Source organism: Phalacrocorax aristotelis, chromosome 18 (assembly GCF_949628215.1).
Source record: "Phalacrocorax aristotelis chromosome 18, bGulAri2.1, whole genome shotgun sequence".
NCBI classification, from domain to species: Eukaryota; Metazoa; Chordata; class Aves; order Suliformes; family Phalacrocoracidae; genus Phalacrocorax; species Phalacrocorax aristotelis.
Window position 1 is genome coordinate 2212167 of NC_134293.1, and position 20857 is coordinate 2233023.

General features: G+C 43.8%; 2 protein-coding genes across 9 annotated transcripts in view; one reads left to right on the forward strand and one right to left on the reverse strand.

The window, feature by feature from the left end:
- Positions 1–3443, reverse strand: part of NCOR1 (nuclear receptor corepressor 1) — a 73218-nt gene extending 69775 nt beyond the window's left edge. For 2 of the 6 annotated variants that reach the window (XM_075113594.1, XM_075113590.1), the window contains exon 1: positions 3293–3422. The gene's annotated coding sequence lies outside the window, so the exon portion shown is untranslated. Of the gene's footprint in view, positions 1–2528; positions 2619–2698; positions 2818–3292 lie in introns of those variants that run through there. The other 4 variants (XM_075113591.1, XM_075113593.1, XM_075113592.1 and 1 more) reach the window with 4 other exon arrangements.
- A 1773-nt stretch (positions 3444–5216) lies between these two features.
- The window catches only part of PIGL (phosphatidylinositol glycan anchor biosynthesis class L), a 62751-nt gene continuing 47110 nt past the window's right edge, over positions 5217–20857 (forward strand). The window contains exons 1-2 of one of the 3 annotated variants that reach the window (XM_075113626.1): positions 5217–5574; positions 9968–10067. In XM_075113626.1, coding sequence (XP_074969727.1) covers positions 5310–5574; positions 9968–10067 — 365 coding nt within the window. In that variant the 5' untranslated portion in view covers positions 5217–5309. Of the gene's footprint in view, positions 5575–5828; positions 5856–9967; positions 10068–20857 lie in introns of those variants that run through there. The other 2 variants (XM_075113627.1, XM_075113628.1) reach the window with 2 other exon arrangements.

Here is a 20857-nt window from a genome sequence, read left to right on the forward strand (position 1 = left end):
AGACTAGTCGCTTGACATGCACAGAGTTTGTAAGTCCTGGTCAACAGTTTGTCCAGGTAATCTGTCTGCAAAAAAAATTCAGTTCTGAATTTTTTACTCCTAAGAGTTATGCACAATAGGATTTTTCAGAGACAGCTGGTGCACCTTGGTATCAATACAGTGTCTTAATTTTGCAATACCCTTTGTAATCATAAGCAGGTGAAGTCACTGACTTCAAAACCACAGAGACCAACATCCTCCTTAAGCCTGAAGAAAAAAATTGCAAATCAAATAAGTCTGGGAGTGGCAATATTACATGAGTGGTTTAGATGTGAAGCTATTCAAGGACATTGAAATCTCTCATAGGATACTGGGAGGAAACATAGCTCCAAGGTAAGACTGGGCTTTCTGTATGCACCCAGCTCACTAAACTTAAGCCCCAGTAGGCCCAGGCTGCGGTAGTCATTTAACAGATGGTCGATAAACACTGAACTAGCACGGAAGAGGAAGGGAACATCACAAAACATCATTACTAGATGGAGAATCATTGAAGGAGAGCGAAACTAAAATGGAAAATATATACAGCATGTTCCTGGCTATTTGCATAATTTAGAAATAGCACAAAGCAAATATTTACAGACAGCAGTCCTGCATAGGTCTGAATTTTTATCTGGAATATTTGCAGTAGAGAGAGCAGGTAACACATTCAGTTAATAGCTTGTCCTCTGAAACACTGATTCAGATTTGACTAAAGAACATAAATGACTTGAAGAGTCCAAGACCAGCATCCAGGAAATGTTTGTTTGCATTATGAAACCACTGTCTGGTTACCAGTCTGTTCTCAAGATTGTGCTGTGTTGCAGTGCACCTGCATGAGGCATGGTTCCCTTTCAGCTTAAACAGTTGGTAAAATCTTAAATTTAAGTAGCTACGCACACTGAGTAGTACTACTCTGAGTAGTACTTCAGATCGTGCAAGAAAACCTTCATTAAAACTATTTTCTAGACAAGCATAAAACAATTCACCAAAACTTTGGCTGAGAGCTTTGAAAGCATATGTTAAATGCCAATATTATGAACATAATAAAGAAAAAAATATTTCTTCAATACAATAGACTTTTTCAATTACTTTAATGCATTTAGCAGTAGTTGAAGCAAAGTCAGCTTCCCTGCCCTGTGAGCATCTCTCACTCATGCTGTAACTGAAAAATGAAATAACTTAGAAGAAGGAGTCAGAGAACCAGAAGAACTGTGGAAGGGGACTAGAGGGGGGAAATTGAAAGGAAGCATTAGAGTCCATCCCTACTTTTACCACAGTTTTTGAGAGTTTTCTAGATCCCTTTAGATCACAATGAAAACATGTATGCCCAGAAAGAGCAACTAAAATGAACGGTTGTAGGAGATAAAGTATATTTAAAATAAATCAGCAGCACAATGTAGAAAAGTAAATATGTTCCAATTTTGTGCATGTAATTTCAATCTGGAGAGTTACTTTTAATTGATTTGTACAATAACTAACAAGCTAGAGAGAAGTAACACTTCTGGAAGCAAACACTTGTGATATTGTCTTTGCACATTAAAAAAATGCACATTATAACTCTTAAAAAGAAGATTCCAAAATTATGCTCTTTCCCATGTTTCAGTAACAAGCTTAGGTATTTCAGTGACCAATATCAGACAGTATATTTCAAACAGGCAAATTGTACTGCACAGAAAGCACAACAGAACTTTTTCCCTCAGCAGCCTATACCATATCACGCAGAAAAGCGATGTCAAGAAAAGATTAACCATGCTTTCGCAAAAAGGGTCACTGTAGTTGGCATGTTTCCCCTGAACTTTTGAATCCTTGGGATAAGCACGAAGGTCTTTCATCCCCCAACACAAGACACCAGATTTCAGCTAACTAGAAATCCACTTCAAATATTTCATACTTCCTTTCCAAATGTCAAGGTTGTTTAGTTAATCAGGAATAACAACATTCTGCAGAATAAAATTCCAGTGCAAAATTGCAACAGATCTGCACGGTCCTTATGCGCAGTGACACAACGTTATGTGTCCGCTTATTCAGGCACTTAAGCTGTGCCCATGGCCACCCTACTTAGCACAATAGTAATGTGTTTTATAATAGCACTGGGGTTTTTTCCCCCAAATCATACTGCCTACGATAAAAATCCCTGCCTGAGCTCTAGCAGTTCATAACTACAGTGCTACACCTAAAAATACTGCACAATACAGGAATGCTGCCATGAAACCAAGTATTCAGAACTAGACATCCCCTTCTCATTGTAATAGGTAATCATTTTTTTTATTCTTAGGTTACACCAGTATTTACAGTCACGAAAAGGTAACGCACTTGCTAAGACCATATCTGTGAAACAAGAAGCAGCAGGTTTTGGACAACAATGGACTGTTCAGACTACATACTTACTTCCTTGAGCCTGCCTAACACTAACAGTCCATCTAGGAGCTTGTCTAACTGCAACCGACTTGACACCCACAGTTTTTAAGTATAGAAAAAAAAAAAAAATCAGCAAGTACAAAGTTCTTTACCATCAAGTCAGAATAATTCTAGAAAAAAGCGACTTCCACTGTGCCCTCCAGCAGCCCAGGGATGACAGAAGCTGGGGATGTTTACAGGTCCTATATGAATAATTCAGCGTCAGCATCAGCAACAGCTCCCCACCACTGACAGCCTCAGCGTGGGGCTGGAGCAGGCGCACCTCCAAGCCGGGCTCCGAAAGCAGGACATCCTCGGGGACTAACGCGCTCCTGGCCGAGCGTCCTGGCCCATTCTGAAGAATAGCCCCTATTTTTTTATTTTTTTTTAGGGGGGCGGGGTGTTAACTTGCACTTCTACCCACAGGACAGGGATGAACACCCAACACACCGATGCTCTGATATTTCTCAAAAAACTTGCCCTCAAGGGCCATCCCTCACGGCCACCCCCCGCCCCTCCGGACCTTCCCGCACACAAACAGCGTAAATGGAGAAAAAAAAAAAACAAAAAAAAAACCAAACCCAAAATAACAAAACCCGCAGGCACCCGGCACCCCCGGCCCACACCTGACTGCCCATCCCCGCCGGCTCCCCCGGGGACCCCCCCGGCTCCAGCACCCTCCCCCCGGGGACAAGAGCGGCTCTCTCCCCGGTGAGGGGGGAGGAGGAAGGGATGGCCGGGGCCCCCGCCTCTTCCCCCTCCTCCTCCTCCTCCTCCTCCTCCTCCTCCTCCTCCTCACAGCGGAGGCGCTAGGCCCCGCTGCCCCCCCGGGCCGCGCCGCCCCCCCGCGCCGCCCCGCCGGGCCCCCCGCCCTTACCGACGGCGCGGCGCTGAGGCGGCCCGGGGCGGCAGGCTCTGGCGGGGCTGGACGATCGCAGCGTCTCACCTCAACCTCAGCGCCACTGCCACCGCCATCTTGCCTCCCCTCCCCCGGCTCGGGCGGCTCCACCCCCTCTCGCCAGGTCCTGGCAGATATGGAGCAAACGGCGCCGCGGCCGCTCGGTGCGTTTTAGGGGTCGCGGGGGCTCGCCCCATCCTCCCGCCATGCCGTTGTGCGATGCTGCCCAAGGCAGCGCCAGCCCCGCGAGAAGGCGCGGGCGGGTCCGATGGGGAGAGGGAGGGTTGCTATGCTCCTTCCAGGACCCGGTGCGGCGGGGAAGGGCTCCCTCCCCCTCCCCGCTGAGGAGGCTCGGGGCGGGAGGGGGGGGCGCGGCCGCCATGAGGCGAGCGCGGGGCGCGGCGGCGCTGAGGCGAGCGGGTCTCCTCACCACCGGCAGCTTCTGCCGGCTCTCCGGCGATGTTACTGACCGGAGGGGTGGTGGGAGCGCAGGAGAGCCCCCCCCCCCCCCGGAGAATTGTGGTCGAATCGATATAAATTTATAATAATCGGTAACGGCCCCGCAGCGGGGCGCGGGGGGCGGCCGAATGGGGCCTCTGGAGCCGAACTGGGCCCTGAGCATCGCCCCGCCGTGGCCTTCCCGCCCCCCGTCAGGTTCCCGCCCTGTCACCGGCGCGTGCCCCTGCCTCCAGCCAGGAACGGCGGCTGGAAAACGAGGGAGAGGTTTAAAAGCTGAGATGTCTTTATTCCTCCCCCTGAGTGAGGAGGATGTATATTGTTCCCTGCTTTTTCAATAAGGTATTTCAGATCTGCATGGCGTTTTACCTGCAAATATGGAATTGCAGATGTGATAAGATCACATTATGAGGTTTACTCTGAGGGAGAAAAAAAAAGAGGTACCATTAGGCAAGATTAAATTATCGTTGTTACAATTTCCAATAAGTACAAAAAGTCATACCCCACGTTTGTGGGATCAGCATCCACCCAATTGTTTATTCAGACCAATAAAGCAGGGGCTCACCCTGTGGCAAACATGATAACTTATAAAACGTGTATTGTACCAAGTATGTAGTTATTGCAGTGGCCGAGTTCCACTGTTACATGCTACGCTAAGGCGGCATGGTGTGTTGCTGAGGCGTCCGCAGCCTTTAATCCCGACGCGTGCCGATGACTACCCCTGTTCACTTGGAAGTTAAATTGTCTAAATAAAAATCTGTGAAGACAAGTCAGGCGTACACTTTGTGAGGTATTAGCTGCTCTTCAGATACCAAACTCTGACTTGCTTCCCTCATTTTATTCTTTAAATCTACCCAGCTAATGTCTCCACCACTGACCTAGCACGCTTGTCTTCCCTATTGGCTGTTTGTCTCAAAAAAGCGAAGTTTCCAAGCCATGGTGTATCTGATTGCCTTTTTCATGTTTACTTTACTACTTCCTGTCCCCTTTCACTCTGCAACCTTCTCCAAGGGTTCACTTCACGTGTAAGATGTCCCCAAACGCGTTTTTTTTCCCCTTACAGATCCGCAGGTAGCAGAACGTGTCTGAAGAGAAGCTCCTCCTGCCCGGCTTTGGAGGTTTCCCTTAACCCGCGCCCCTTCCGCAGCAGCACAGTGCAAGGATAAAAGGTACTACACTCTGAAAAACTCAACTTTTGTCACTATTAGTTATTTATTTGTTAACGTCCCGCAGGTCCGGCCGGTGCACTGCAGGACCAGGGCAGCCACTGACCCAGCGGGAGCGGCCCTCGCATAAACCCCGCCCGCGGGGCCCCGCTCCCCGCTGGGACCCGGCCAAGCGCGGGGAGGGCAGGGCGCCTGGCCGGTGTGCCCCTCCTCCCGGGCAGCCCTACAGAAGCAGAGCCGAGGCACGTTTCCGCGACAGCAGCCGGGCGGCCCCGCCCCGAGGCGGGGAAGTGAGGGGGGGGGACCCTTTCGTGCCCCGGAACCTTTCCGCCACCCCTCCCGTTTCCCGCCGGAGCGGCGCGGCGGCGGTCGCTATGGCAGCGGGGCCGTGGGGCTGGGGGCCGGCGGTGCTGGCGCTGCTGCTCGCGCTGCTGCTCGGTGGCGCGCGCCGCCTGCGGCGCCGTTACGCGGCCGGCGGGGCTCGCGCCCCTCTGAAAGGGGAGGCGGCGGGGCGGACGGTTGGCGCCCGCGTGCTGCTGGTGACGGCGCACCCTGATGACGAAGCGATGTTCTTCGCCCCCACGGTGCTGGGTTTGGTCCGGGCTGGCGCCCGCCCCGCCGTGCTGTGCTGCTCGGCAGGTGAGGCGGGACGTGCCGGGAGCGGCGGGGCACCCGCCGCCGGAACCCCCGCAGGCCGGGCTTCCCGCCCGCCACCTCAGGCGGAGGCTGCCATGATGTCTTCCCACGTGTGTCCTCTCGCTGTGACGTCAGCCCCGCGCTATGACGACGCGTCAGTGCATCGGCTGACGTCACGGTGGTGAAACACCTGTGGGGGCAGAGGAGGCGCCGCGGCATCCACCTGCGGTTCAACGGCGTGGTTCCGGGTCGTGGCGTGCAGTTGTAGCAGCCCGTGAGCCCTGGTGAGCTGCCGCGCATGGGTGGCTTTGGTCAGAGTGTTACTTTCTGTGGCGTTTCGGCAGCTGCCGGCAGTAGCAGAATCTCCCTCTGAATCCGAACCTTGCGTGGCGGTTTCACAATCCCACTCCTGTGGCAGCACCGAGGTACTTTCAAATGGTGCAGAAGCGTCAGGAAATTGTAAAAAGGTGCTGTTTAGCACTGCATCTTGGCATTTCCTTATAATTCTGTTGTCTTGCTGAGGACTGGATGATCCAGTTTTAATGTCATAATGATACAATCGCTGTAACACATCTAAAAATTACAGTTGCATAACATTCCAATCGTGGAAAAACAGGCCTGAAGGGAACCCGAGGTTGTGTTGTCCATCAGTTGACCCAAAGACAGCATCAATGTGTCTTCGTTTGCTGCAGACAAATGTCTAGTTTGTTCTTCAGAACCTCCAGGGTGGTTCCTCAGCTTGTGTGGTCTGTGTCGGTGCTGCATTAGCTTTTCTTCAAATCACTTTTTCCCTGAATCACTGGTGCAGTTTAAGCTTGTTTGTTTATTTTTCCTATCTGCCATGAACGTGGAAATCAGAGTATCCCTCTGAAGCAGCCTCTTACATATTGTAGGACTGTTATCTTTCTCTTCTGTCTTATCTTCTCCTGACTAAAAAACTCAATTTCTTGCAATCTTTCCTCATAGTTCATGTTTTCTAAACCTCTGGTGGTTGTCATCGCTCTTCTTAGGACTCTTCCAGTTGGTTCACATCTTTTTTGAAGTGCAGTGATCAAAAACTGGAAGCAGTGCTCCCGCTGAGGCATTTCTCAGATTATTACAGGCTCTGCTGTTTCTCAGGACAAGGATTTTTACAGCATGTGACGCTCTTTGTCTTGTGTTCTTGTGATCCAGACTTATCTTTCCCCTGCAGAACTGATACCTCATCAGTTATTACATTGTTCAGTTTTTTGTGTGTAAGAAACAAACTCATTTTAACTGATCTTTCAGACCATACTGCTATACCAGAACCCATTCTTTTATGCTTGTTGAGAGGACTATCTTAGGGTACAAACATTTCCACCTTACACTGGCAGCTGCTTACATTTGGGAAAAGGGCCTTCTGTGGTTTGCAAAGCTCCAGCTAGCTCAGTGCCAACTTTTCTGTCCTTTGTTTTCAAAGCCTTCTGTCATAACAGGCCATCTAGGTGAGAAGACAGGGATTAAGTTATTGCTGAAGTCCGGAGGTGTAATGGCGCTGTACTGATCACTCTGTACCTCCCATTCAAGATTTAGTGCAGAGCTTTCAGTTGTCTTTGCTGAGGGACAAAGATCTGTGGATGCTGTTTGGCTTTTTCCTGGCTACGGAGAGATTACTGAAGTGCAACTCTGCCGTTTCAGTTTTGGCAACTAATATGCTCCTGCTATTAAAGAACTTTCCAAAGAAGTGTTGTGTTTCTGTTAAGTTTGTTAAATTGTCTTTTTTCTTTACCCCCAATTCAGTGACATAAAACATTCAGTGTGTTTGACACTGCCTTCTACATAGTCTCTTGCCTGTCTTTGTAACAGAACTAGCAGCCCGTATAGGAGAGTGCATTCTCTGAGCTAATAGATTTTTCTGTGCCTCTTATTAGTCTTTTGGGCAATTCCAATGGTTCGTCCTCTCATTGTTTGTGTGATTGATGATGACAAGTGAGTTGATCAAAGACTCTGCAAATTGTAATACTGAGATAAAATCATTACTTAAAAACTGTTGTACTTGCAGTTTTCAGATATCAATCAAAATGACTTAGAAATGAATTAGAATTACAGCACTGTGAAAAAGAAAACCAACCCAAAACAGTCTTTTCCACACCGAATAATCTTCAGCTGAAATAATAACTCAGTATAAACGTGCTTTGCTCTCTGTAGTAGCTGATTCGCTGTTGTGAGTGCTTAATGGATAAGGTCCAGCAGCATCAGCTATTCAGCTGTTTTTGCTCTCAGTAGCTGCCCATTTGTTCTTGTTAGCATTTATATATTCCTGATGTCCTGACACATTTCTCAAGCTGTGGAACATGGATCCGTTCAGTAGAAGTTAGGTGTTTTGAGAACAGTGGTACTATCTGGGTAAAACATCACCTGCAGTCAGCTATTAAACTGCATTGCAGCAAAAGATACGTTATCTTAAAACACTTGTGTCGTTAATGGCCTTGCAAAAAAATCAGTCTAAGTCCTGCTGCGCTCATGTAATCCATCCAGTGAAGGTGCACACTTAAATTCGTTTTGCTGAAGCTAGAATTTACAATCCAAGCTGCAGGCTACCACGCTGACGTGTTCCTCGGCAAACCCACAGATAATCATTGTCATAGTCCTCTAAAACCATTCACTCACAGTCTGCAAGAAGAGGTTGTGGGTTTTTTTTCTACTCTTTCCCCTTTGAAAATTTTACGAGGCTTGTTAGTGATGGCTCAGATTGCAACACTGCTCAAGAGAAATTCTAGATTTAGATGACTCACACCCACAACAATAAAAAGTTCCAGTGTAATTCAAGACAGCTGACTACAGACTTGAACCATAGGTTAATACTCAGCTGTTTTTTTGTGGTTTTTTTTCATTTTATTGCTTGAAAGTTAGAATTGGGTTGCAAGTACTGCCCTGCACAGGGCGACATTCTGGAAGGGACCATCGCCGCTCTGGAATGGGCTTTGCATGGCTGATACCAAGAAAAAAATCAGGGAATATCACGGCAAGATGAGAAGAAAATAATTCAGTGAAGGGGAAGGCAGTGTTTTAAGATAATGGATTTGGTTTCTCTGCTAGCTTTTGGTCTCAGTCTGTTATAACTCTTCCCAAATGCCTTATCTAAATTAGGTTTTCTCTCTTCTTTTGGTTCTATAAGTTCTCTGCAATCTTGCCGTGTTAGTTTCTGCCTGAATTACCTTGAGAGTGATGCAGACTTCTGAGAAATCTGTCTCAAACCACAGATTGTCATGATGGAATTCCTCATTTCTTCAAATCCTTTTAGTTCCATCACTGTATTCCATTGCAGTGTCCTGGTGTTATATGACAATTACTGCTCATTAGAAGTGGGCCAGAATATAGTATAAGCTTCAGTCACTTGAGGAACACCGTGGGACAGGCTCTCCGTGTGTTATCTCAACAATTCTGTTCCAAGTACACTGGACTTGCTGTTCAGCTTGGCTCTGTGGGCCTGTGCTGTCAAGAGTACAGGAGGGAGTTCACAGCAGCGTGTCTAATAGTGAAGGAGGAGTGACCCTTTGGCCCTTCCTAAGGAGATTAATCATTACTGACGTGTTGTGAATACTTGTTTTAAAAAAGTGGGACTAAGATCGCACTAACCTCTTTCACAGAGACAACCTGGAAGTTTGCCAGTGGTAACAACTTTTAGTCGCCTCACTGCAAAGGCGGTTTCTCCTGTGTTTATGAGAAGATCTTGCTCAATTGTTCTGTAGTATAACGGTGACTTCCATTCAGTAAACGTGTAAGCAGTTAGTCCGTGTGTACGTGTATTAGAATACTCCCTTTTTTCCCCCGCAAAGCATGGTCAACCTATGGAATTCAACGAAAAACATATTAAATCTTGCTAAAAATCCAACAATGTTCAGAAGTGGATTAGGCATGGACCAAAAAAACCCCAAAAAGCCCCAAAAAAAACCTCAGGAAAGCTAGAAATCGTGATGTTTCAAGGCATAAAACATTTGCTAATCAAATGGGTGGTTGGAAGCAGTTTCCCAAGCAGGTTATTCCAGATGGTTATTTGGATGATCTCCTGTGTCTTTGGCAGAAACATATAACTTTGGCCACTCTTAGGATGAGGGATACCGGACTGTTTGGGCCATGCGTGATTAGACACGGCAATTTCTGATGTCCCACCAAATAAGCTCATGAACGGCTGCAAGCCACACTCAGTGCATAAACGTGAGGAATGTAGGCAAGGTGGGCAGAACTTTGCCTCAGCATTTTACCCTGAGCTCAGGTAGAAGCTGTGGAGTTTGTCCCCTGCAATGTATCTGTTCCTCAAGTGATGCCCTTTTATTTAATGTGTGAGGCTTAATGCTTTGAGAAAGAAAAGGGGAATTAATTCCAAGCTAACCTAAACTAAGTTAGACAGTGTTTCTGTGTTTGCTATTTTCAGGAAATTATTACAATCAAGGAGAGACTCGTAAGAAAGAACTGGAACAGAGCTGTTTTCTTCTGGGGGTTCCTGCTTCCAACATAACAGTCATTGATCACAGGTAACTGGTTTTCATTTATAGCATAATTTCATTGTGGTTTTTAAATAGGGGATGAAGTTCATTTTAAAGTTCAGTGAAAGCATACTGTGTCATTCTGAAAAGTTTTGAGTAATCTGAAGAAAAGCCCTTATTAGATATTTTTGTTAACTCTTAATGTAAATCTAATTAATGCAGAAGACAATTCAAGTGTAAAATGGGGATCACAATCCCTAGGTTACACTCTGTTGATACAGTGTTTAGGATAATGATAACCGTCCTTGTTGGAGTCTGGCACAGTGCGTTTGGGCAGCCTGATCACATTCTGGTACACTTGTTGCAGCATTATACAATTGCGAATTCTCTGAATTGCAGGTTTGTCTGTAGGCTACTCTTCCCAGGGTTAGTGTGGAATTCTGTTATATCGATGATCTGGTTTGTCCTGGGTAAAGGCAACAGTGAACTGCAGTATTAAAGACAGTCCATAATAACATGACAGTAAGATTCTTACAAATTAAGCCATGCAAGATTTCTGTTTTTCTAAGGTGTGATGTTGTTTTCTTTAGTCATGCATAGATACAAAGGCAGGTGATAAAACTGACAATTCTTTGTTTTGTGATCAGTTCAGGAACTCTCTTCTGGGAAGGTGATTTAACACTTCGAATCAGTGAAACTCAGAACTAACATTGTAAAGGCCTCTTAAATTGCCCAATCACTGTCTATCTGGGGTTGATACGAGCTGAACTAGATACCGATTGCTAGGAAACGCAGTACAAGTGGCTGTTTCAATTGTAAACAACTATCATACAATCCATAAAGAGTATTTTTGTTTATGAAGAAATAACTTTAATAGCAACATAATGATTTCAAGCCACGCCAAGTACAAAAGTCAGAGTTGAAAAAAAACTGGCTCCAGGCAGGCCCTTTTCCCATGAACATATTTTCCCTTAAGCTAAGGCAACAGAAACCACAGTCCAGAATATGAATCTTCTTGAGTTCTTTGCTTTTTTTAGCTTTAGGTTTCTCTCCAAGTTTTCAGCTTGCTTAGGAAAACAGCATAGGAGTTGTTTTTCCTTTGGAATGAAAAAAGATGTTTCCGTTCACTTCTCATGAACTGGTTTTGGATAACTTCAAGTTTTGTAGTACAATCATACGCCAATGCCCAAAACATTCTGGGGAGGGATAAGGAAAAAAGCTGCTAAGATTTGCTAAGCGTAAAGTCTGCTCAGTGACCCATCTTTTGAAATTTATGCAGAGCCCAGAAGCCTGCTGGCCTTTCATCCTCTAACGCAATGTGAGGTTGGTTAGTATGTGATGCAAGCTTCCCGGACTGCTCGGTCATCCCCCGAAGCATGCAGACCAGAGGAGAGCTTTTTGCAAGTAATACTTTGGGTTGCTCTGTAGGAAGGTGAAGGCCGTTTCAGAGAAATAGCTTGGGTCGTGCCTCTTTGTTGCTTTCATTACTAGTATTACATATATTTGTGTAAATTATGACGATACATTATTTCCCTCAGTGAATGCAGCGCCTGAAAAGACAGATCCATCCCATTGCCCTGAGCTTATGGGCACAGACCAGAATGTGCAATATTGTTCTAAGAAACAGGTTTAGATTTGAGGTCTTCATCTCTGAGGTTAGATTGCTATGAGATAACCATCAAATCGTCTAACTTTGTTGTGCATTTAGGGAGTGAACTGAAGTTCTTGCTGAATTTTGCTCAGAGCTTGTTTACACAGTGAAGTTAAGTGTGTTTACAGTGCATTATTTACTCTGCAATAACTCGCCATGTGGATGCTCTTTATGAAAACATCTGTGGATCAGGTGTTAGCAAAATGGTAGGGGATCAGGAGTAATTTCTGGATGACACTGAATCTTTAGAATAGCTAATTATTAGATTACTGGTTTCCAGTGGTTTAGACAAAGCACTGGGACTCAGGCTTCTTGAAATTTATTGAAAGTCGTGGATTCCTTAAGGTCAGTAGCTTTCCTATGCCTCAGTTATGACTTCTGTAATTTATAGACTATATAGAAATACTTGTCAGTGTGGCATGATATGAAACTTGCTAAATAAATAAATTATCTACCGCTAGATTTCCATGTAAAATCTTGCCTACAGAATACGGTTCAGGAGGCTGTTCCTCTTTAGCATTTTGTCTTCCGTAGGCACTGTTTAAGATCAGAGCCCTTTGGCTTTTTTTGTTCCCTTCCTAACTCTTGAGAAGATAATTTTCCATCAGCGTAAAGCACTAGCACATTGCTTAAGGACTGCAGCTGGCATGCTGCCCATCTAACATTTCTTATACAAACACTGGATGCTTTACATTATCCAAGCTGCAGACTTGTATTTTGGTAAGGAAACCCCAAAGGATTGCTAGGTCTGGATCTGCTCCAGCCATTGTAGTGTGGAGCTGAGTCATGCTGCTTCCTCTTTCTCTGCATGATCTATGAGTGAGTCAAATTTTCAAGATGTAAAAGGGGAAATACATCTGAAAAGCAAGGTGATTGACTTGCTTTGTAATCTGGTTTGACCAGGCAGGTATAAAATCAACGTGACATTTTGAATTGTGTGTGAACTTGTAAAGAAAAAGCTTCAGTCAGTCAGCCTGTGATGAGATCTGTGTTAAAGACCAATGCCTTATTAAGCAGTTCCTTGCCTTAAACAATGACTCTCTCAAGTTCAGCCAGGATTCCTAGGGCAAGACTAGTTCAGTCTCTATCAGGCAACTGCTTTGCACTGATTCTTCAGTGGGTGTTTGATGTTGTTACTGTGTTTGTTACCTCAGTTAAAGACAACTCAAATCTGCACGAACATGGTCCCAAACTGTACCCACATTTCAGCCCTAGAGATTGGAGGTCCACAGGAATCTCCCACAGAGAAGTTGTTTGCTGTAGAGGGCATGTCCAGGGGTGGAAAGGAGCAGGCGTTACCATGCAGCACCCAGTTACCGTAGGTGAGCAGATAGACATGCAGGCAGCCTTTTCCAGACTATTTTCAATTGGAGCACTGGACTCTTCCTACTTGTGAAAAGTACATGTTGGGCACCAGATTTGCAGAGGTGTCCCCTGAGCTGTCATGTAATTATCACAGCTCCAACACTGCACCAACCGAACAGCTGCTTTTAAGAAAGAAAAATTTACAGTCCTCTTTTGTTACCATTCCCACACTAGGCTTGATACTTGGAGCAGCCCAGCTCAGAACTAGGACTTGTGTTGTTCAAAGTTCATTTCTGTGCTGTCACAATTATTCCCTGCTGATGGGTGAGGGAGGAGCAGCAAGAGGGTGGGGTCTGAAACTCATGTAAGATAAAAGTCACTTCATTAATGATGTAAATGGTAATGTAAACTCTGTGCTTTTGGTAATTTTTACCATCTTACATGCTGCAACAATGGGCTTTTTGTGGCTGTAAAGATGAGAGATAATTTTTCTCTGCTGTGCCATGATACAGCTTAATGTTCACAAGGACTGGTAAAGTTCTACAGATCTGCAGTGAAGAGAAAACAAGCATAGTTAAAATATGAGTGGTATAGATACCTTTAATGCAAACACAGGCTAACTCAACTGACAAATCTGCTACAACAATAAGTCTAAAATAGTAGGTAAATCAGATGCTGGACATTTCTGTGGTGGCAGAAGGGTCTAATTTATAAAGCATTTGGCGGCACTGCAAACAGAGAGAGACATCCATTTTCACCAAAAGTTCTGTTGTTCTTTAGGCACATGTTAGACTTTGCTGCCAGGTTTAGCTTAAATTGCTCTAGTAACGTATGGGCAAACGATATGCTGAAAGGATATGAGTACTTGCAGAGAAGGGCAGAACTGCCTCCATCTTCAGAAGAACAAGTCTGAGTAACCAATTTCCACTTGAGATTTGTGGCAAAGACAAGGTTCAGCTTAGCAGGAGAACTTGTAAGCAAGTGAAAGGCGATTCCTGCATTTTCGTAACACATGGAGACAGTTTATCTTCCCTTCTTTTTAGAATATGCAGAAAAGAATGCTTCAGTAGCAGTGTGAAGAGAAAAAACGTTCACGTAAGAGCTGTGTTGGTTGCTGTTCTTTGATGTGGAACTGCTACGCGTTCTCTTGGTTGTTGCTCTGTCTGGCCTTGAGGACACAGTGAGATGAAGGTGCTCTAGTCTCCAAAAACAGTTATCAGGTCACAAGTTATTGCCATGGCTTTGGACTTTTAAGTGTGCTTTGTTGGGAATTTACTTACAGCCGAGAAAGCTATCTGTAGGTAATTAATCTGTGAATACATGCTCCTGAGCTAGAAAGCTCTTTCTCGTGGTATATGGAAAACCAGGAGTTAGTATTTAATTGATGTGATATTAAGAGTAAGTTAAGCTCCCATTAACGCTGGGCGCATCTGCCAGTGCTCTGGCTGTCCACTAGCCTGTAACATTACACATAAACAGGAGATGTTTTCTAAGTTGTTTTTGCTTTCTGAAGAGAACAAGCGAAAACGAAGCCCAGATTATTCTTTTTTTCTAATATCTGGTTTGAGTTCATGGAAAGATAAATATCAGGCATTTTACTGCAGCTTCTGAAGCTTTTGTGCACGGTTGTACTGGACAGAAAGTAAAACTATTTGCATCTTTAATATGACAGAAAATATTTGGCCCAAGTTTGCATTGCAAAGAAAAATAATAGTCGAGATTTGTGTACACTAGAAAATTTTCCATTCACAGTACAAAGGCTTAGTGCAAAAAATGTTACATCTGTTTCCAAGTTTCCATGGAAATTTCACTCCATTTGCTTTCTTATTATTATGGTTTCACTAAAGTCCAAAAGGGTGCTGATTAGAAAATGCACAGGAGAGAGGACATCTGCCCATGCAGAAGCACAGGCTATCTGTAAGTTTTTTACGAGGCTGCAGAGAGGCTCAAATTCTTTTTGTTTGTTTGTTTCTTTTTCATATAATAATTGTTGGCTGTTGGGCTTGGGTTTTCCCCCTACAAGGTAAATAGGCTTTATGGCACTTCCCTGTGTTTAACTTCTAACAAACTTCCTTCCGCGAGCTCCCCATGTCAGAGGAGTGAGTCGATAAGGTCATGGGAAAAATATATCCTTAAATAAATAGTGTGTGTGTCTGATTGTGATGATCAGAAAGGTATAAAAACACTCAGATCCTTCAGAGAATGGAATATGTAACTGGGAATTTGAATCTTTTTATTAGAATTTAGAAACGTATGTACCATTAAGAAGTACATCCCATAGATCCAGTTCGGTTTTACTGTATCTAGGTGGTTCGTTGATGGCTTTATTGATTCGAATGCAGGGCGCTAAGAGTGTGAAAGCTGAAAACTGAGGGCACCAGGAGGTAGTGCAGAGATAAAATCCTGGCCTCAGCAGAGGCTGGTGGCAAAGCTGGCAGTGATTTCATACCTGTTTCTGACTCACTCATTTGCAAACTTGTGTCATCTTGCTGAATAGGATTTTTTTAAGATGTCTTTATCTTACCTATGTGTTTCTGATCAGAAAGGGGATATTATCGCCCAATGTTTCTTCTTTCCCTGTTCTAATATTTGGTATTTAAGATACCAAATATAGTATCTGAATATAGTTATTATATAATACTTATATATATATAATATATATATCAGTATTTAATAGTTTTAATTCTGCTGAAATAATTGTGGTAATTTGTTACATTTTGTCTCCCTAAGTTCCTCATGGATTTATAGTTTGACATTTTATTTTATTGCTAATTCTAAAGAGCTGATCTATGTGCTGATTAAAATTGCTGCCATGCTTTAGTCTAGAAGAGCTGCATATTTCAGTAGTGAGTGATGGGATTCACTTCAACTTACTTATTCCAGCAACACTGTAAAGGTCCTTACTTCTTGCAGAATTTTCTTTAATTAAGAATGGCATCTGTGGGACCGGAAAATCTTAGATGTAAATCAGTCGTGCATTCAGTGAGTATTACAGGGAAATCAACCTACACCTTTTGAATCAGTCAGACATACTCTTAATCATCCTGAACTCTAACACCCTTTGCCATTACAAGAAGGGTTGAAGCCTTTGTCAGTCAGGTGGGTGTCTTGATGTTTATATAATCGCTGTAGCCAAATTTCACTCCTGTATAGTATAATTCTTGAAATTTAAATTGTTTTATTTCTGAGAAGACAATAAAATATTTGGCCACCTCTTCTTATTTACATTTCTAAATAAACAGATCACTTTTCCAAAATGCTTACCACATGCAGCTCATGCTGATACTTTCAGACATCAGAACACTTTATAAAAAGGCTTATATCAAAGTCTGCCTTCCAGCTTCTGCTTTTATGTGTTGCTCTATGCAATAATTTCAGAGGAAATTCTTCCGGGGATTGAGATGTCTCTCTGCCCTCCAGGGAAGCTGCTTTCTGAAACAAAGGCTTGTACTGCAGTAAGTTACGTTTAGCTGTTTTGTCCTAAGTTAGATATTTTCCTCAATAAGGAAATCTGCCCTTTTGCTTCCCTGGGGCTTCTGTGAAGCAGGTCTTTTCTCAGCTTTCTAGCATAATTAACTTCCTTGCTGTACAAAAAGGGGGAAGGGTGTGTGGTGAAAGGAAAAACGATCCTTTCAGTGTTAAAGGGGCATGTCCCCCAGATTACCTCTGCAGAGCAATGAGCAATGGTCCATTTCAAAACATTCAAGGATTCTCCTTCAGATGTCAACAGAGACCTGTCAAACTGCATCAGTGAAGTCACAGCAGGGTTTGATTAAGAGCAAGAGTCTGGCCAGAGAAGACAAGGGCTCTGAATAAATGCAGGGGGAAGTGAAGGAGTACTGCTAAAGGACAAAATGTCTTTATGGAAATCGAATCAAAATACTAAGCACTGAGATTTATACTTTTAATGCTCAAAAGTATTTTAGCAGAATAAAAAACATGAAACGCTGCTCTAGAAACATGAAATATGAGAATAGGGATCTCAGCCATCCCCTAGAGCTGGTGCAAGTTTGATTGAACTTAAAAACCATCAGCACTGGTAAGCTGGTAGGAAGAAAAGAAATAAGGGTGTGCATAATAGCTGTGTGACAGGAGTCTGGGAAAACTGGCTAGGGTTGAAGGCAGGGAAACGCACTAGAACAGGGAAATCCGCTAGAAGTCACATATTTTTGTTCTTTCTTAGTAAAAGGCATTTCTGAAGGTTTGAACTATTCTTTTGTTAATGGCTTTTAAAAGTCCTCCACATATGTGAAAGACAGGCATCGTCTTTAAAGCAAAGCAAGCTTCCATGACCCATCCTGATTTGTGGGTGGTGGATGTCCCAGCTTTGCCGTCTCCTGGTAACACAGATATGCTGACTGGAGTGATTATGGAACTAGACCACTTGTGTCCCATGCAGAAGGAAGTGTCTTTGGGTTTGCTGGTTTCCACTATAAAATTCAGAGTTTCATATGAAAATATTTTGGGTGGACTTTATTCATGATGATAATAAGCTTCCTGATAATGATGATAAGCTACCAACATAGAAAGGTATGGTCATTAGATTAAAGCTGTTTTCAACAGTTATACTGAAGAGTCCTCTTTTAAACATGACACGCTATAACAACCTATTTATTTTACCAGTTATGCAGTGGAACAATACAGTGTGTTTTGCCAACAGACACTCTGAGGAACTAATGGAGAATGACAGGCGTTTCCCCTTTGACCCTGGAAGGTTCCCCGCTTCAATAGTCCAGCAACATCTCGTCACTCATTTTAACCCGTAGCTGCAAATGCCTTGCTGTCAGTTAGAGGCAGACTGGGGTCTTTTATCAGAGAAGAGAAAATGGTTAACTCTTTTCTTTAAAGAGTAACAGTTATACCAAATAGTCACAGTACGTTACTCAAAGAGGGAGAACAAACAGGGAAAAAATCTAGCATGGATTCAGCTTAAGCTTTTGAATCTCTGCATTCCTCCCAGCTTACTCAGGGAAAATATATTCCTATTTCTACTGGGAACACTCTTAGAAGCCTTCTCACAATAATGGATTGGGCGTTAACGCCTTGTCCACAAGAACTGTGTGGTTTCTTTGTGTGTTCTCATAATCTTATTTTAATTGTAGCTAAAGTACAAAATGTTGAATGCCTCAGTTAAAGCTGTAAAGATCTAAGGGTATGACATGGTTTGGAAACATCATCCAGTTGCATCTGCAATGGACTTGCATTTTCTGCATGTCAGGTAATTACTGGAAAACAGAGGGAGGGGATTTACAGCCTCTCTTGGTCAAACTCCCCTTTGGGTTTCAGTCTAGAGAAATACAGTTACATCAATTCCTGGTTTTCCTAACAGTCAGGATCCTAGGTGTGCTAGGTAGCTCCTTCAGGTAGTGTGTATCTGTACTCTCACTTTACTTTGAGGTAATTGCAGTAACTTCCCCCAAGTTGCCTCAGTCCCTGGGAGATGAGAAGTTTCAGTGTGTCCAGAGGCCTCACAACATTAAAACCAATTGTGGGTTTATTCCTGTTCCCTTCATCTAACTTTGCTAGTTCAGCCAGTCACTAGAAAATTTATGGACTAATCAATATCTGAGCCTTGGGAGCAAGGCTTTTATTAGGCTCATTAAGGACAATGTTTCCAATTACAAGGCATAGTGTCAAAGGCTGTTGGATCCCTTTAAATGCCATGATACGCTGTCTTGCTGAATGCCAGCAATATAATTCTAATTTCTTGAGTTCATTTTCAAAATTCCCATTGAAGTCAGAAGGCATCTCCTCTGCTGGCAGCTAGTAAGGGAACCTAGGAAGCAGTGCATACAGTGCCTGAGGGCTGAGCGGGAAGCATCCCCTTCTAGGGCAGACTAAAAGGGTCGAATTGATGAGCTGCAGAAATAGGGTGTCCTTGGAGCCTTTGGGACAGGACAGTGGGGTGATGGAAATTCCCAAGAATTTCACCTCCCCCTAAAAATAATTGCAGGGCATTCACGGGGGACTTTTCTGGTTTTTTTTATGTAAAAAGACAGTATCAGGATAGGAAAAAAAAAAGATTTGCTTTGTGGACATCACTCCTGAGTAATAAAAGGAGATTAGTTACTTTCATGTTGATCAAAGTATTTTATTTTTCATAGGAGTAGCAATGCTTGGACTGCAGACACTGTAAAGGCTCAGTGAAATTTTTGTGAGGGTATGGCCTTACAAATTCTGTGTTTTTATACAACATATGTTTTGGGTCTACATTGACCCACTTCTTCCACATAGGTGGTAGAACTGGAGCTGTAGAATCCTGGACATCTTAATTTCTTTCCTCAGAGCCACCTTCTGGTCCCATCAAAACCAGTGGGGGTTGGCCATTGACTTCAGCAGGACCAGAAATTGTCATTGAAGCAGTCAACCAGAGAAGACAGTGTCTTGTTTAAAAAAAATGTTAGTATGGGGAAAGTTGGAAAAGCAACTGTACAATGGATGTTGTGTAAAATGTGTTTTCTCTTAATGACCTTCCAGTTCAGATTGGCTCTGTTTACATACAAATCAAAAGCTGGTTTGTTTAACTGCCAGCACAGCAAAACTCAGTCTGGGATCTAAATATCCAGCTGTGTCTTTTGCCTCTGACATCCTCCCAGTAATAAAAGTTGTGTGGCTGGGATTTGGCTAGAGTTGCAGATGATGTGTGAGCCAGAATTGAATTCAGCCTGCTCTTCGCTTGCAAGACAATAGAAGTTAAAACTTGGTTATGTCAATAAAATAAGCATATACAACTCATAACCCCTCAGGGACCAGATATGATGAAAGATGCCTTTTTTCCATCATCACATTTCTAACTCTGACCAATGCTAGTAATAAGTCTGTGAGAACTCAGAATTTTTGTCTTCCTCATATCAAAGTCGGAGAAGAAACTTTTATGGAGTTTACCTGTGAAGATGCAGCATCCAGAGAACAGGGATAATTATGACAACCTTTGCAGAGCTATCTAATCCAGCTTCTTTGTCATTCACTTTCAAACTCCCTGAAGGGTACATTATGTTAAGCGCTACCTTTGCTCTGTAAGCCTGTACTCTCTTACTGCAGATTGACAGAGCGAATGAGACAGTAACTTGTTCACAGGTAAAACAGTACTGCTAGCATGCCTGTTAGTTATCACTTTCCTGTTTCAGTCTTTTCTCCAATGGTATGTTAGTAAACTAGGCTGCTTTTTGTAGCAGAGGCTCTCAAACTTTGCCATACAGAGGTTTGTCTTTGGTAGCTTCTCAGGAACTTCGGTGCTGCACCTTGTGAGACAGATGCCAGTGGAGCATGTGGTGATGTGGAGGTTTCAGGTCCTGGGGTACTGCCTGGATGTAGGCAAAGCTATCTCAGCTCATAAGGGAGCAATGCGTGGTGAAACTGTACTTACTGCGGGGTCTTTTTTCTTGTAACGATGGTGAAAGCTCCGGCTGCAGCACAGGGCTCCATTAGCAATTTCTCACGCAGGTCGCACTTCAGCCACCTCATTGTAAAAGGCTGCTTGTAAAGCCGTTAGTATGCGGTGGCTAGGCGCAGCATTTGTTATCTCCACTTTTCCCATTAATAAAACCCTACTTGACAGATGATTGAAAGTTCCTCCCATTGACAGTATGAGCGTGGACCAGCAAAGGTGTTCTCAGCAGTCTGGAGTCTGAGGCTCCCCAAATACTCCTGGCTGACTGCAGTGGGGTGCTGCTCTGCAGCAGCATGATCCAGGGCCGCCTTTTGAAGCATTTTACAGCAAGAGAATTCCCATTTGTATTTTCTTGGCTGAGTTTGTTGTGACATGCCCTGTTATTTTTACATTCTGTGTCCATTCTGAAGTTCCCCCAGGCATCCCTTCAAATGAAACATTGCATCACTGAGGAAATGAAGCCATTAAAAGTGTATGCTTTCACCAAACAGT